The 15,021-nt window shown below is 43.6% G+C and overlaps 1 protein-coding gene across 1 annotated transcript; it reads left to right on the top strand.

The window, feature by feature from the left end:
• The first annotated feature begins 1,297 nt into the window (after nt 1-1,297).
• aar2 (AAR2 splicing factor) lies at nt 1,298-7,884 on the top strand. The gene is given in 9 exon segments (XM_038986166.1): nt 1,298-1,357; nt 1,359-1,840; nt 1,842-1,877; nt 1,879-2,020; nt 6,819-6,876; nt 7,265-7,311; nt 7,313-7,395; nt 7,397-7,469; nt 7,735-7,884. Coding segments are annotated over 9 exon segments (1,131 nt in total).
• The last annotated feature ends 7,137 nt before the right edge of the window (nt 7,885-15,021 follow it).

Here is a 15,021-nt window from a genome sequence, read left to right as displayed (position 1 = left end):
AGCTATCTCACAATCCAGATATGAAATGTCTTCAAGATGCCCACTGATAAAGGTTTCTTAAACTGCACCATTGGTTGTTTATTCCTGTAATGATCGAAAAATGGGCTATTACTAGATACCTATTGTTTAGTTCTCTTGTTATAAGAAATTGTTATCAAAATGGACAAAAAACAAGAAACTTCCCAAGTTGCATAACTTCCAGAACGTTTCTCATTTTAGGGTTTTGTTTCTGTGGGGAAAGATATTCCACATGCACAGTCATGTTTACATGAACTCTGTAGCACTGTTAGTGCTATCCTGGATCCTTGGGACGTCCATTCCATAAACTTAACCCTAACCATTTTAAATGTCTACTTCAATATGGCCATACCAAGGATCATTTAGCTATTTGATTTACAATTTTAGAACCCCTTAAGGTATCAAAACATTTTTGTTTGATGAAACATTGAATTTGGCCTTACTGCTATTAGCCCATAGAAACACATTGACTAACAGCTTCATACAGATTAACAGTAAGAAAATACATTCTAAAGGAATTTTATTCTGAAGTGTCTGTCCTATATCTGAGACATATAGGAATGATCAGGACACGAATATATATATATATATATATATTTACATGTATTTAACCTCTTGTTTTAGGCACTAAACGATCTCCATATATTTCCATTCATTCTGTTCACTGGTACCCAAACAAAAAACTGATATCGCTAGTTTAACGGGCCACAGATTTTGATGGGGATTTTACTATTACGCTAAATCGACTCTAGGGCGTTTTGAGCACTGGATACAAATCAGTATTTTACTTCCATCCGTCAGTTCACATACATGAAAGCCGGTCACTAGGGGGCAATAGTGACCGTTTTTACCTTCAATTAGGTTTTGATTTTGCTAGAGCTGTGTGGACAGGGATGGCAGGTGTGCATAGGTATCTGCGTCTTAGTTCAAAGGTTGCAAGTACGAATCCAGCAATAGAAGGTTACTTTTGAGAGTTTTGTTTTAAGCCTATCACAAACCTTTACCCTTATGTGGATCATTCGGAGTTACTGCCTAACATAATCATCTGCCTTTGATTCCAAAGGTTGTAAATTCGAATCCAGCAATATAAAGTTGTTTTTGAGATTTTTGTTTAAAGCCTATCCCAAACCTTAACCCTTACCTTAACCATTCAGAGTTAATGTCTAAACTTAACCCTAACCTTAAAATTTCAAAGATAATGGCTAAACCTAACCTTGAACATTTAGAAATTTGATATTTGCAACAACTTCTAAATTTGACGTTTGAGAAACATGGATGAATGATAAATCCTGAGGTGGCATGGGGGTTGTTTGAGGAGGGGGCAACCCTGGTTGTTATGGAGCGTTCCCGAGGGCACAGAGCTCGGTATCAACTACAAGAGCTGGCAGGTCGGGTCTTGTTTCCAGGGGGTGAAGATGATCCCACCAGGCCTCCACTTCCTCCACTACTGTTCCTCCAATGCACCAGACCGTGGGGGTGAAACAGGCCCTAAAACAGGCCTCCACTTCCTCCACTACTGTTCCTCCAATGCACCAGACCGTGGGGGTGAAACAGGCCTCTGAAGCAGCGAGATCTGTCTGGCCAACTGGGAAGCCAAAGAGGAGGATCTGGATATCTCTGCCTCCCAGAATGAAGAGGTGGGCCGGGTCTGGGTGGGCCTACAAGACCTGGACCCTTTCCTGGGCCCCTACCCGTACGAGCTGATGTAGAAATGTGTCTCCCTAACTGCCTGGGTGAACCAAGAGCTGGCCACAAGGTTGCAGCTTCTCCTGGGTTGTATGTGTGCCGTCAACAACCTAATCTCATAACTTTAGCTCAAACACCAAGAACCGCGAGGAACAGAACCTGCCTAGGAACAATAAAGTGTCAGACCATGAAGGAGGGGCTGGACAGGATGAAGCTGAGAGATGGGACTGAGCTGAGGTTCTCCCTCATCCCCAGGCAGACCTACCCTCCTGGAGCCACCCCAGCCCAGATCACCCAGTGTAGCCCAGACCTGAGCTGCAGTGGCAAGAATAAGTATGTGAACCCTTTGGAATTACCTGGATTTCTGCATACATTGGTCATCAAATTTGATCTGATCTTCATGTAAGTCACAATAATAGGCAAACATAGTGTGCTTAAACTAATAACACACAAATTATTGTATTTTTCTTGTCTATATTGAATACATCATTTAAACATTCACAGTGTAAGTTGGAAAAAGTATGTGAACCCCTAGGCTAATGACTTCTCCAAAAGCTACAGTGCCTTGCAAAAGTATTCATCCCTGTCAGAGTGTGAGCAACTGGTTGAAGGAAGTCAGGTGCAGGAGAGCAGAGATGAGTGAACAGGCACACTTTATTCAGGCAGAGGAAAACAGCCGGACGCAAACTGCGTCACAACACTCCGGCCCAAGGGAAAAAGCGATAGCGCACAAATACACAAATAGGTACAAATAACAAAACCACGGGTTACAATACCCGGCACAAAACCAGCCTGAAGCGTCACACACGTAACGAATGAACAATACCACACACAGACATGTGGGGAACAGATGATAATATACACGTAGAGTAATGAGGGGATGTAAACCAGGTGTGCGGGAAAACAAGACAAAACAAATGCAAAAAGAAAGGTGGAGCGGCGATGGCTAGAAGACCGGTGACGTCAACCGCCGAACGCCGCCCGAACAAGGAGAGGGACCGACTTCGGCGGGAGTCGTTACAATCCCCTTTGGCATTTTTCCTATTCTGTTGCATTACAACCTGTAATTTAAATGGATTTTTATTTGGATTTCATGTAATGGACATACACAAAATAGTCCAAATTGGTGAAGTGAAATGAAAAAAATAACTTGTTTAAAAAAAAACACGGACAAGTGGTGCGTGCATATGTATTCACACCCTTTGCTATGAAGCCCCTAAATAAGATCTGGTGCAACCAAATACCTTCAGAAGTCACATAATTAGTTAAATAAAGTCCACCTGTGTGCAATCTAATTGTCACATGATCTCAGTATATATAAACCTGTTCTGAAAGGCCCCAGAGTCTGCAACACCACTAACAAGGGGCACCCCCAAGCAAGCGGAACCATGAAGACCAAGGAGCTCTCCAAACAGGTCAGGCACAAAGTTGTGGAAAAGTACAGATCAGGGTTGGGTTATAAAAAAATATGCAAAACTTTGAACATCCCACGGAGCACCATTAAATCCATTATTTAAAAATGGAAAGAATATGGCACCACAACAAACCTGTCAAGAGAGGGTCGTCCACCAAAACTCACAGACCAGGTAAGGAGGGCATTCATCAGAGAGGCAACAAAGAGACTTAAGATAACCCTGAAGGAGCTGCAATGCACCATAGCTGTCACATATACTCCCTCTCCAGCCTCTAGGTCATCAGGCTGCTGATTATCCCGCACACCTGTCACCATCGTCTCGCGCACCTGCGCCTCATGACACTCACCTGGACTCCATCACCTCCTTGATTATCGTCCCTATATCTGTCACTCCCTTTGGTTCTTTCCTCAGGTGTTATTGACTCTGTTTCCACGTCGGTGCGTTGTTTGTGTTTCGTATTTATTGTTTTGTTTATTTATTAAGACACTCACTTCCTGTACTTGCTTCCCGACTCTCAGCTCACTCGTTATAGAATAACACCTCACCTAAGGGAAACATCAGGGAGTGTTTATTTTTTTTGTGTCAGTGTAAATGACATTGGGTCCGGGAGCCGCTACAGGCTCTCATGCCTCAGCCAGGTCATCAGGCTCTCATCCCTCAGCTGGATCGCCAGGCACCCCTGCCTCAGCCGGCTCATCGGGCATTCATGCCTCCGCCGGATCGCCAGGCTCCGCTGCCTCAGCCGGCTCGTCAGGCTTTCATGCCTCAGCCCGGATCGCCAGGCTCCGCTGCCTCAGCCGGCTCGTCGGGCTTTCATGCCTCCGCCGGATCACCAGGCTCCCCTGCTTCTACGGCTCGTCAGGCTCTCATGCTTCAGCCGAATCGCCAGGCTCCCCTGCCTTAGCCGGTCTGTCAGGTTCCCGAGCCCCAGCCAGCTCGACAGTTTCCCTCACCTCAGCCGGCATGTCAGGTTCCCGCGCTTCAGTATGGGTAACCGGTCTGCTCCTGATCCCCAGGTTCATGCCCTTTACCGGTGTCCTGTGGCTGGAACTGCGCGTCGGGTAGGGGGTACTGTCACGTATACTCCCTCTCCGGCCTCTAAGTCATCAGGCTGCTGATTATCCCGCACACCTGTCACCATCGTCTCGTGCACCAGGGCCTCATGACATTCACCTGGACTCCATCACCTCCTTGATTATCTCCCCTATATCTGTCACTCCCCTTGGTTCTTTCCTCGGGTGTTATTGACTCTGTTTCATGTCGGTGCATTGTTTGTGTTTCGTGTTTATTGTTTTGTTTATTTATTAAAGCACTCACTCCCTGTACTTGCTTCCCGACTCTCAGCGCACTCGTTATAACAGCGGAGATTGGAGTATCTGTCCATAGGACCACTTTAAGCCGTACACTCCACAGAGCTGGGCTTTACGGAAGAGTGGCCAAAAAAAAGCCATTGCTTAAAGAAAACAAATAAGCAAACACGTTTGGTGTTTGCCAAAAGGCATGTGGGAGACTCCCCAAACATATGGAAGAAGGTACTCTGGTCAGATGAGACTAAAATTTAGCTTTTTGGCCATCAAGGAAAACGCTATTCCTGGTTCAAACCCAACACCTCTTATCACCACGAGAACACCAATATGGTGGTGGCAGCATCATGCTGTGGGGAAGTTTTCATCGGCAGGGACTGGGAAACTGGTCAGAATTGAAGGAATGATGGATGGCGCTAAATACAGGGAAATTCTTGAGGGAAACCTGTTTCAGTCTTCCAGAGATTTGAGACTGGGACGGAGGTTCACCTTCCAACAGGACAATACTGCTAAGCATACTGCTAAAGCAACACTGGAGTGGTTTAAAGGGAAACATTTAAATGTCTTGGAATGGCCTAGTCAAAGCCCAGACCTCAATCCAATTGAGAATCTGTGGTATTAATTAAAGATTGCTGTACACCAGAGGAACCCATCCAACTTGAAGGAGCTGGAGCAGTTTTGCCTTGAAGAATGGGCAAAACTCCCAGTGGCTAGATGTGCCAAGCTTATAGAGACATACCCCAAGTGACTTGCAGCTGTAATTGCTACAAAAGGTGACTCTACAATCTATTGACTGTTTTGGGGGGAGGGGGGTGAATAGTTATGCATGCTCAAGTTTTCAGTTTTTTTGTATTATTTCTTGTTTGTTTCACAATAAAACATATTTTCCATCTTCAATGTGGTAGGCAAAATCAATTTTAATTCCAGGTTGTAAGGCAACAAAATAGGAAAAATGCCAAGGGGGGTGAATACTTTCGCAAGCCACTGTAATTGGAGTCAGTAGTCAGCTAACCTGGAGTCCAATCAATGAGACGAGATTGGCGATGTTGGTTAGAGCTGCCCTACCCTATTAAAAAAAAAAGTTTGAGTTTTTTTGAGTTTGCTATTCACAAGAAGCATTGCCTGATGTGAACCATGCCTTGAACAAAATAGATCTCAGAAGACCTAAGATTAACAATTGTTGACTTGCATGAATCTGGAAAGGGTTACAAAAGTATCTCTAAAAGCCTTGATGTTCATCAGTCCACGATAAGACAAATTGTCTATAAATGGAGAAAGTTCAGCACTGTTGCTACTCTCCCTAGGAGTGGCCATCCTGCAAAGATGACTGCAAAAGCACAGTGTAGAATGCTCAATGAGGTTAAGAAGAATGCTGGAGTGTCAGCTAAAGACTTACAGAAATCTCTGGAACATGCTAACATCTCTGTTGACGTGTCTACGATACGTAAAACACTAATCAAGAATGGTGTTCATGGGAGATGCCACTGCTGTCCAAAACAAACCATTGCTACATGTCTGACGTTTGCAAATGTGCACATGGATGTTCCACAGCGCTACTGGCAAAATATTCAGTGGACAGATAAAACTACAGTTGAGTTGTTTGGAAGGAACACACACTATGTGTGGAGAAAAAAAGGCAAAGCACACCAACATCAAAACCTCCTTCCAACTGTAAAGTATGGTGGAGGGAGCATCAAACATGGTTTGAGGCTGCTTTGCTGCCTCAGGGCCTGGACAGCTTGCTATCATTGACGGAAAAATGAATTCCCAAATTTATCAACAATAAAAAAGTAAAAGAAAAATACCTTTATTTAAGCAGGAGAATGTTAGGCTATCTGTCCAACAATTGAAGCTCAACAGAAGTTTGGTGATGCAACAGGACAACGACCCCAAACACAGAAGTAAATCAACAACAGAATGGCTTCAACAGAAGAAAATATGTCTTCTGGAGTAGCCCAGTCAGAGTGCTGACCTCAACCCGATTGAGATGCTGTGGCATGACCTCAAGAGAGCAGTTCACACCAGACATCCCAAGAATATTGCTGAACTGAAACAGTTTTGTAAAGAGGAATATTCCAAAATTCCTCCTGACCGCTGTGCAGATCTGATCCGCAACAACAGAAAACGTTTGGTTGAGGTTATTGCTCCAAAGGAGGGTCAACCAGTTATTAAATCTAAGGGTTCACATACTTTTCCCACCCTGCACTGTGAATGTTTACACGGTGTGTTCAATAAAGACATGAAAAATTATAATTGTTTGTGTGATATTAGTTTAAGCAGACTGTGTTTGTCTATTGTTGTGACCTAGATGAAGTTCAGATCAAATTGTATTACCAATTTATGCAGAAATCTTATATTTATTTCCAAAGGGTTCACATACTATTTCTTGCCACTGTATGCCCTGGACATTCTGCTGGAGAAACACCACCAGCAGCAACCACTCAATGAGCTAGGTGAAGCGGAAGTAAGATCTATGTGATATATTTGACTGATTTATGTGAATTTATGGAGAAGATAAAGTGAATAGGAACTTAGACTAGACGTTATAGATAGCGAAACATCAAAGGAGATTGGGGCTTAGACATTTGAATTGACATGATTGCAACCATGCTGTAGTCATACGTCTTTCTGCCTCAGGTGCCTATCCTCAACCACTATAAACCGCATTTAATAGGAAAACTGACAACTACAGCCTTTGCTCTAAGAGCTGTAAAATAACCTGGATATGTCACATTACTGTTTTGTGTTCGTTCATCGGCAGTTGAAAATTAACTGTCTTTCTGATTGCCTCTCTCTGTTTCTCTCCTATGCCTTTCCCTCTCCCTCCCTCCCTCTCCCCAGGTGAGCTGCAGTTTGCATTTGTGTGTTTTCTCATTGGGACAGTGTACGTACGAGGGCTTTGAGCACAGGAAGCGTCTGCTGGCCCTGCTGTGTCGTAGTGATAGCCCGGATCTATACCTGGGCCTCATCGCAGCAGCTGGGAGAGATACCTACAGACTTCTCTGTGGACATTGTGTCTCAGGACAACTACCTCACCACGCTACAGGTGAGCTGGCATCAATGAAACCCCATCATTACTGATGTCTGTATTATAGAATATCTCCCCCAGTTCTAGAAGACAAAACAGACCGCACCGAAAATTGGTTAAAAGCAGCAGGTGGCCATCCTATCGCATCTGACCACAGAACACAGTCCATAATTTTCTATTAATTTCCTGATAATTCTACATGTTGAATCTGCTGCACACGGCCAGCGTTTGTTACGGTGTGACTCGTGTCTAACTTGCTCTCCATTTCCCTTCTCTCCATCAGGACTTCTTCCAGTTTGCCAGTGGGCCTGGGGTGGACGGCACCCTGCGGAAGAGGGCAGAGAAGTTCAAGGCCCACCTGACCACTGAGGTAGATCCTGACGATTGTGACCCTGTCGTAGTGTTACTGCCTGAGAGGATCACACTGGACTGAGCATGCTCTGAAGAACATCCAGGGTCATAGGTACGTGGGGGTCAGGAAATAGGACTGCAACCTTGTCTTAAAGAAGAGACATACATTTTTTTTAAATTTGTATTATTTATATTTTTATTTATTATACTTTTAGCCTTTTTTCACCCCAATTGGTAGTGATAGTCTTGTCCCATCCCTGCAACTCGCATACAGACTCGGGAGAGGCGAAGGTCAAGAGCCATGCATCCTCCGAAATTGTTGTGGGAAGAAACACCATAAGCGACCGAGGTCAGCTTGCATGCGCCTGGCCCGCCACAAGGAGTCGCTAGAGTGCGATGGGACAACGACATCCCGGCTGGCCAAACCCTCCCCTAATCCGGATGTCGCTGGGCAAATTGTGCGTCATCTCCCGGTCACGGCCAGCTGTGACACAGCGTAGGATCAAACCCAGGTCTGTAGTGACGCCTCTGTTTTCTTTGTCTTTCATTTCCTTCAAGTGTGTTGCCTTGAGTTTGACCATTCTTAGGAAAACAACTGACCTCCAAGGCTCTTGATGCTGGGGTGTCATTCTAGTTCTGGGCATGCTTCACCCTCCCTGGCTCTCTGTCTTTAACTTCTTTAACAGTTAACTTCTTTAACAGTCTACTCATAAACAGGCACATGTCCATCTAAAATGAACGGTCCAATTGGAATCAGGAATAAGGTCAATATGGCACTTTCTACGGGGATCATTCTAAGGTTCTAGAGGAGAATGGGGAAGTGTGGAAAACCTCAATGATACCCTCTAGTGGTCCTTCTGTGTTCATGTTAGCACCTATCATCAATAATTAGTTATTTTTTGGAATTGCCTATCTTACAGTATATCAGAAAAAGCCCAAATAAGCTACCGTGCTTTATTTAACACCATATCTGAAACTCTCATGTATTTTTTACAAGGTGTTTATAAGAAATGCTAGTGGGAAATGACCCTAGAACAGTTAATTCTGAACATTATGAACTCTCTGCCTTGATCTAACCGTGGCCACTGAAGACTTGTTGTTCAAATCACAAACCAAATCAAATGTTATTGGTCGTATACACATATTTAGCAGATTTTATTGAGGGTGTAGAGAAATGCTTGTGCTCCTAGCTCCAACACTGCAGTAGTATCTAACAGTACACAAGAATCTAAAAGTAAAAGAATGGAATTCAAAATTATAGATGTGTTTATGTGTGATGAGATGTATATGTGGATGTATATGTATATATGTATTATGGACAGTATGTGGATTGAATATGTAGTATATCTGAATACATAGGATAGAATAGTGTATGTACAACAATAGTTTAATAGGTTGGGCTAGACTAGTGTCACGATCGTGGAAATAACATTCGGAACAAGGCGCAGCATGATATGGGTTCCACATCCTTTTATTTGTGAAATGCACAAAACAAGAAAAAAGCAAACGATACGTGAAGCTATAGAGTGCTCACAGGCAACTACACATAAACAAGATCCCACAAACACAGTGGGGAAATGACTACCTAAATATGATCTCCAATCAGAGACAACGATAAACAGCTGCCTCTGATTGGGAACCATACCAGGCCAACATAGAAATAAAACAACCTAGATTACCCACCCTAGTCACACCCCGACCTAACCAAAATAGAGAATAAAAAGGCTCTCTATGGTCAGGGCGTGACAACTAGAATACAGTATATACAGTTAAAGTCAGAAGTTTACATACACTTAAGTTGGAGTCATTAAAACTCGTTTTTCAACCACTCCACAAAATTCTTGTGAACAAACTATAGTTTTTGCAAGTCGGTTAGGGCATCTACTTTGTGCATGCCACAAGTCATTTTCCCAACAATTGTTTACAGACAGATTATTTCACTTACAATTCTCTGTATCACAATTCCATTGGGTCAGAAGTTTACATACACTAAGTTGACTGTGCTTTCAAACAGCATGGGAAATTCCAGTAAATTATGTCATGACTTGAGAAGCTTCTGACAGGCTAATTGACATCATTTGAGTCAATTGGAGTTGTGGATGTATTTCAAGGTCTACCATCAAACTCAGTGCCTCTTTGCTTGACATCATGGAGAAATCAGCCAAGACCTCAGAAAAAAATTGTATACCTCCACAAGTCTGGTTTATCGTTGGAAGCAAATCCCAAGCGCCTGAAGGTACCACGTTCATCTGTACAAACAATAGTACGCAAGTATAAACACCATGGGACCACGCAGCCATCATACCGCTCAGGAAGGAGACGCCTTCTGTCTCCTAGAGATGAATGCACTTTGGTGCGAAAAGTGCAAATCAATCCCAGAACAACAGCAAAGGACCTTGTGAAGATGCTGGAGGAAACAGGTACAAAAGTATCTATATCCACAGTTAAACGAGTCCTATATAGACATAACCTGAAAGGCCGCTCAGCAAGGAAGAAGCCACTGCTCCAAAACCACCATAAAAAAGCCAGACTACGGTTTGCAACTGCACATGGGGACAAAGATTGTACTTTTTGGAGAAATGTCCTCTGGTCTGATGAAACAAAAATAGAACTATTTGGCCATAATGACCATCGTTATGTTTGGAGCAAAAACAGGGAGGCTTGTAAGCCCAGGAACACCATCCCAACCGTGAAGCACGGGGGTGGCAGCATCATGTTGTGGGGGTACTTTGCTGCAGGAGGGACTGGTTCACTTCACAAAATAGATTATATCATGAGGATATATTGTGGTTATATTGAAGCAACATCTCAAGACATCAGTCAGGAAGTTAAAGCTTGGTCGCAAATGGGTCTTCCAAATGGACTATGACCCCAAGCATACTTCCAAAGTTGTGGCAAAATGGCTTAAGGACAACAAAGTCAAGGTATTGGAGTGACCATCACAAAGCCCTGACCTCAATCCTATAGAAAATCTGTGGGCAGAACTGAAAAAGCATGTGCAAGCAAGGAGGCCTACAAACCTGACTCAGTTACACCAGCTCTGTCAGGAGCAATGGGCCAAAATTCACCCAACTTATTGTGGGAAGCTTGTGGAAGGCTACCCGAAACATTTGACACAAGTTGAACAATTAGATGCTACCAAATACTAATTGAGTGTAAACTTCTGACCCACTGGGAATGTGATGAAAGAAATAAAAGCTGAAATAAAACATTCTGTCTACTATTATTCTGACATTTCACGTTTTTAAAATGAAGTGGTGATCCTAACTGACCTAAGACAGGGACTTTTTACTAGGATTAAATGTGAGGTATTGTGAAAACTGAATTTAAATGTATTTGGCTAAGGTGTGTGTAAACTTCCGACTTCAGCTGTACATATGAAATCAAATCAAATTGTTTTTGTCTCATGTGCCGAATACAACAGGTGTAAGTAGACCTTACAGTGAAATACTTACTTATGAGCCCTTAACCAACAATGCAGTTAAAAAAAATCCAGATAAGAATAAGAGATAAAAGTAACAAGTAATTAAACAGAAGCAGTAAAGTACCAATAGCGAGACTGTATACAGGGGGGTACCGGTACACAGTCAATGTGCTGGGGCACCGGTTAGTTGAGGTAATATGTACATGTAGGTAGAGTTATTAAAGTGACTATGCATAGACGATAATAACAGAGAGTAGCAGCGGTGTATAAGAGGGCGGGGGTGGGGGGGGGGGGGGCAATTCAAATAGTCTGGGTAGCCATTTGATTAGGTGTTCAGGAGTCTTATGGCTTGGGGATAGAAGCTGTTTAGAAGCCTCTTGGACCTAGACTTGGCTCTCCGGTACCGCTTGCCGTGCGGTAGCAGAGGGAACAGTCTATGACTAGGGTGGCTGGAGTCTTTGACAATTCTTTGGGCCTTCCTCTGACACCGCCTGGTGTCAGTGATGTACTGGGCCATTCGCACTCCCCTCTGTAGTGCCTTGCGTTGGAGGCCGAGCAGTTGCCATACCAGGCAGTGATGCAACCAGTCAGGATGCTCTCAATGGTGCAGCTGTAGAACCATTTGAGGATCTGAGGACCCATGCCAAATATTTTCAGTCTCCTGACGGGGAATAGGTTTTGTCGTGCCCTCTTCACGACTGTCTTGGTGTGCTTGGACCATGTTAGTTTGTTGGTGATGTGGACACCAAGGAACTTGAAGCTCTCAACCTGCTCCACTGCAGCCCCGTCAAGGAGAATGGGGGTGTGCTCGGTCCTCTTTTTCCTGTAGTCCACAATCATCTCCTTTGTCTTGATCACGTTGAGGGAGAGGTTGTTGTCCTGGCACCACACGGCCAGTTCTCTGACCTCCTCCCTATAGGCTGTCTCGTTGTTGTCGGTGATCAGGCCTACCACTGTTGTGTCATCGGCAAACTTAATGATGGTGTTGGAGTCGTACCTGACCATGCAGTCATGAGTGAACAGGGAGTACAGGAGGGGACTGAGCACACACTCCTGAGGGGCCCCTGTGTGAGGATCAGCGTGGCGGATGTGTTGGTACCTACCCTTACCACCTGGGGGTGGCCCGTTAGGAAGTCCAGGAGCTTTGAGGGCACTATGGTGTTGAACGCTGAGCTGTAGTCAATGAATAGCATTCTCACATAGGTGTTCCTTTTGTCCAGGTGGGAAAGGGCAGTGTGGAGTGCAATAGAGATTGCATCATATGTGGATCTGTTGGGGCGGTATGCAAATTGGAGTGGGTCTCGGGTTTCTGGGATAATAGTGTTGATCTGAGCCAGGACCAGCCTTTCGAAGCACTTCATGGGTAAAACAGTATGTAAACATTATTAAAGTGACCAGTTTTCCATTATTAAAGTGACCAGTGTTCCATGCCTATGTACATAGGGCAGCAGCCGTTAAGGTCCAGGCTTGAGTAACTGGATGGTAGCCAGCTAGTGACAGTGACTAAGTTCAGGGCAGGGTACTGAGCGGAAGCCGGCTAGTGATGGCTATTTAACAGTCTAATATGTCTAATATAGCATGCAGTATCATTACTATTGACTGTAACCTTGGGTAATTGGTCATTCTCTTTGATTACACAACTTTAAATCTGTGTGTGCTTTTTGGTTACTCTGTTCTATAAATGTTACTTACAGATTACGTCCACTAGATGGTGGAGTTGATCTTCACTGTAGATCTGTTACTTTGGCTAGAGATCAATCTGGAGGAAAACATGTTTGGTCTCTGATAGTATCAATGGATTAATAAAACCATTGCATATTCTAGAATGAGGATGTCAGTTATACCTTCAAAATACATTTCCCCTATCAATCTGTGACACCAGTGCATCACTGTTCATAAGGTGCCGTATGGTACATGTTTCTGTTACATTTTGAACAGTGTTGAGGAGGCTGGTGTGTTTCAGGTTTGCTCTATGAGAGGAAAGATCCGCCAGCAAGACGTTGTCTTGGAGATGCTGCCACTGCCTTTTTGTGCATTCACAGCTGAGAATAGATCTGTCCCTCCAGGATTCCACGATTACAATTTGTTGTTGCAAAATCAGAAATTCCCCGCTTATTATACGAGTGCTTGCAAATTTCCACATAAAACAGTCAAATGATCGCCATTTTGTCGCATGGTTCAAAAAAGACACACATCAACAAACTTTTTCCCTCATCGGTGCATTTTCCCAACAAATTGGACAAAATCATTGCATATTGCCATGTGTAGCAGTGTGATGTTGTTCCCCTAGATTATGCACCAAATTGCACACAAGGACCAATTCAAATAGGCCAGGTCAAGAGGGGATGTTAATAATTTGATAATAATAATAATAATTCAGTGTGTTTTTTTATTTAATTACAGCTGCATAGCTAATGTTATTTTTTGGTGTACAAACACTTTTTCATATCAATATTGATATGTGATTGTAAAAGTTGAGTAAATTTTGGTTTGGCCCATCGCGGATTATCTGTATTTCCGTGCCCCTTATTGTTCTCTTTTGCCTGACCTTCGGCTAGCAAGGTGCCTGAGAGCTGTGACTGCGCCAAAGGATAAAATATTGTGTGTTGTCTCTTCATGTGCAGGGCAAATAAAAATAATCCAACCAGCAGACCTACAGTTGTGGCAGTGTTCTAATTAAAAGTACACAACGCAGAATGAACCACGCTACACATGCAACATTTCAGAATTGCCGCAGCAGAATCAAACATTTTGCCTGCAAATATCACAAAGAATTTCCTCTTAATCTTTAAGGGACTGAATAAATTACCAACACTTTTCAGATTGAGGAAGAATCAGAAACTCCCTACTGTTTAGTGTTGGCAGGGGGTGGTATGTGTGTGTGTGTGTGTGTGTGTGTGTCCCTCCATTTAGTCTGCCTTTAGTCTACTTTGTCAAGTGGTAGTTAATGTGAGACAGTGATGCAGTGAGCTCCATTGTGAGAGTAGTCAAAGCCATCCTAAAAACATTTGGGAGTTGATGGAGCTGATTTCACGATGTTCATGAGGCCTGAAATGGTGTGTGTGTGCGTGTGTGTGTGCGTGCTTGTTCTTGCGGATGTGTAAAGAATACCCTCTCATTGACTCTGAGGGGTTTGGAACAGGCCTTATGTTTGCCTGTTGATCCATCCAGTTCATCCATTCATCCATTTGTCTTTCATTCCTTCACTTCTGGTAGGTTTCTGTCCCTTAGCTCCAGTGATTCCCTTTGATGAGGCCCTGCTCTGTGAAACAGTCTGTGGAACCAATCAGAAGCTGGAAAGAGGAGAGCCTCCTAATGTAATTGCCTCAGCCAATGGAATCTCTACTATTGATGATGATTCACCTATAATTCTAATTCTATGGAAATGTTTTTGCATATAAAGATATTCTGGAACTCATTTCCCACCTATCTGATGAATGTTCTGAGCTGGTGGTCCATCAGATGACCCAAGTCCTGCTCTGTGGTTTGAGTGTCATGTATAGAGAGGAGGCTAGACTGGTATGGGCTTTCAGTGAAGAATAGAGAAGAGGTCTTCATTAAGGAGTTGAAAATGCATTGAAACTCAAGTGAACTCAGTTGTTCCTACACTATGTAAGTGGTCAGTGGTGGTCCATTCCCAAGCCTGCAGAACAGGACCATACACATGGACCGTGGTCCGTCACTCTCCCTCAGGGCGAGACATGTGTCAGCTGACCACTGGGGTTTCAACAACTATGGCTGGAATGAATAACTGACTAATTACTACCACATTTTCTCCACAGCAACGGAAGGAAT

The sequence above is a fragment of the Salvelinus namaycush genome, unplaced genomic scaffold (assembly GCF_016432855.1).
Source record: "Salvelinus namaycush isolate Seneca unplaced genomic scaffold, SaNama_1.0 Scaffold42, whole genome shotgun sequence".
NCBI lineage: Eukaryota > Metazoa > Chordata > Actinopteri > Salmoniformes > Salmonidae > Salvelinus > Salvelinus namaycush.
Note: the sequence above shows the minus strand (reverse complement) of the source record. Positions and strands in the feature narration are given on the sequence as shown.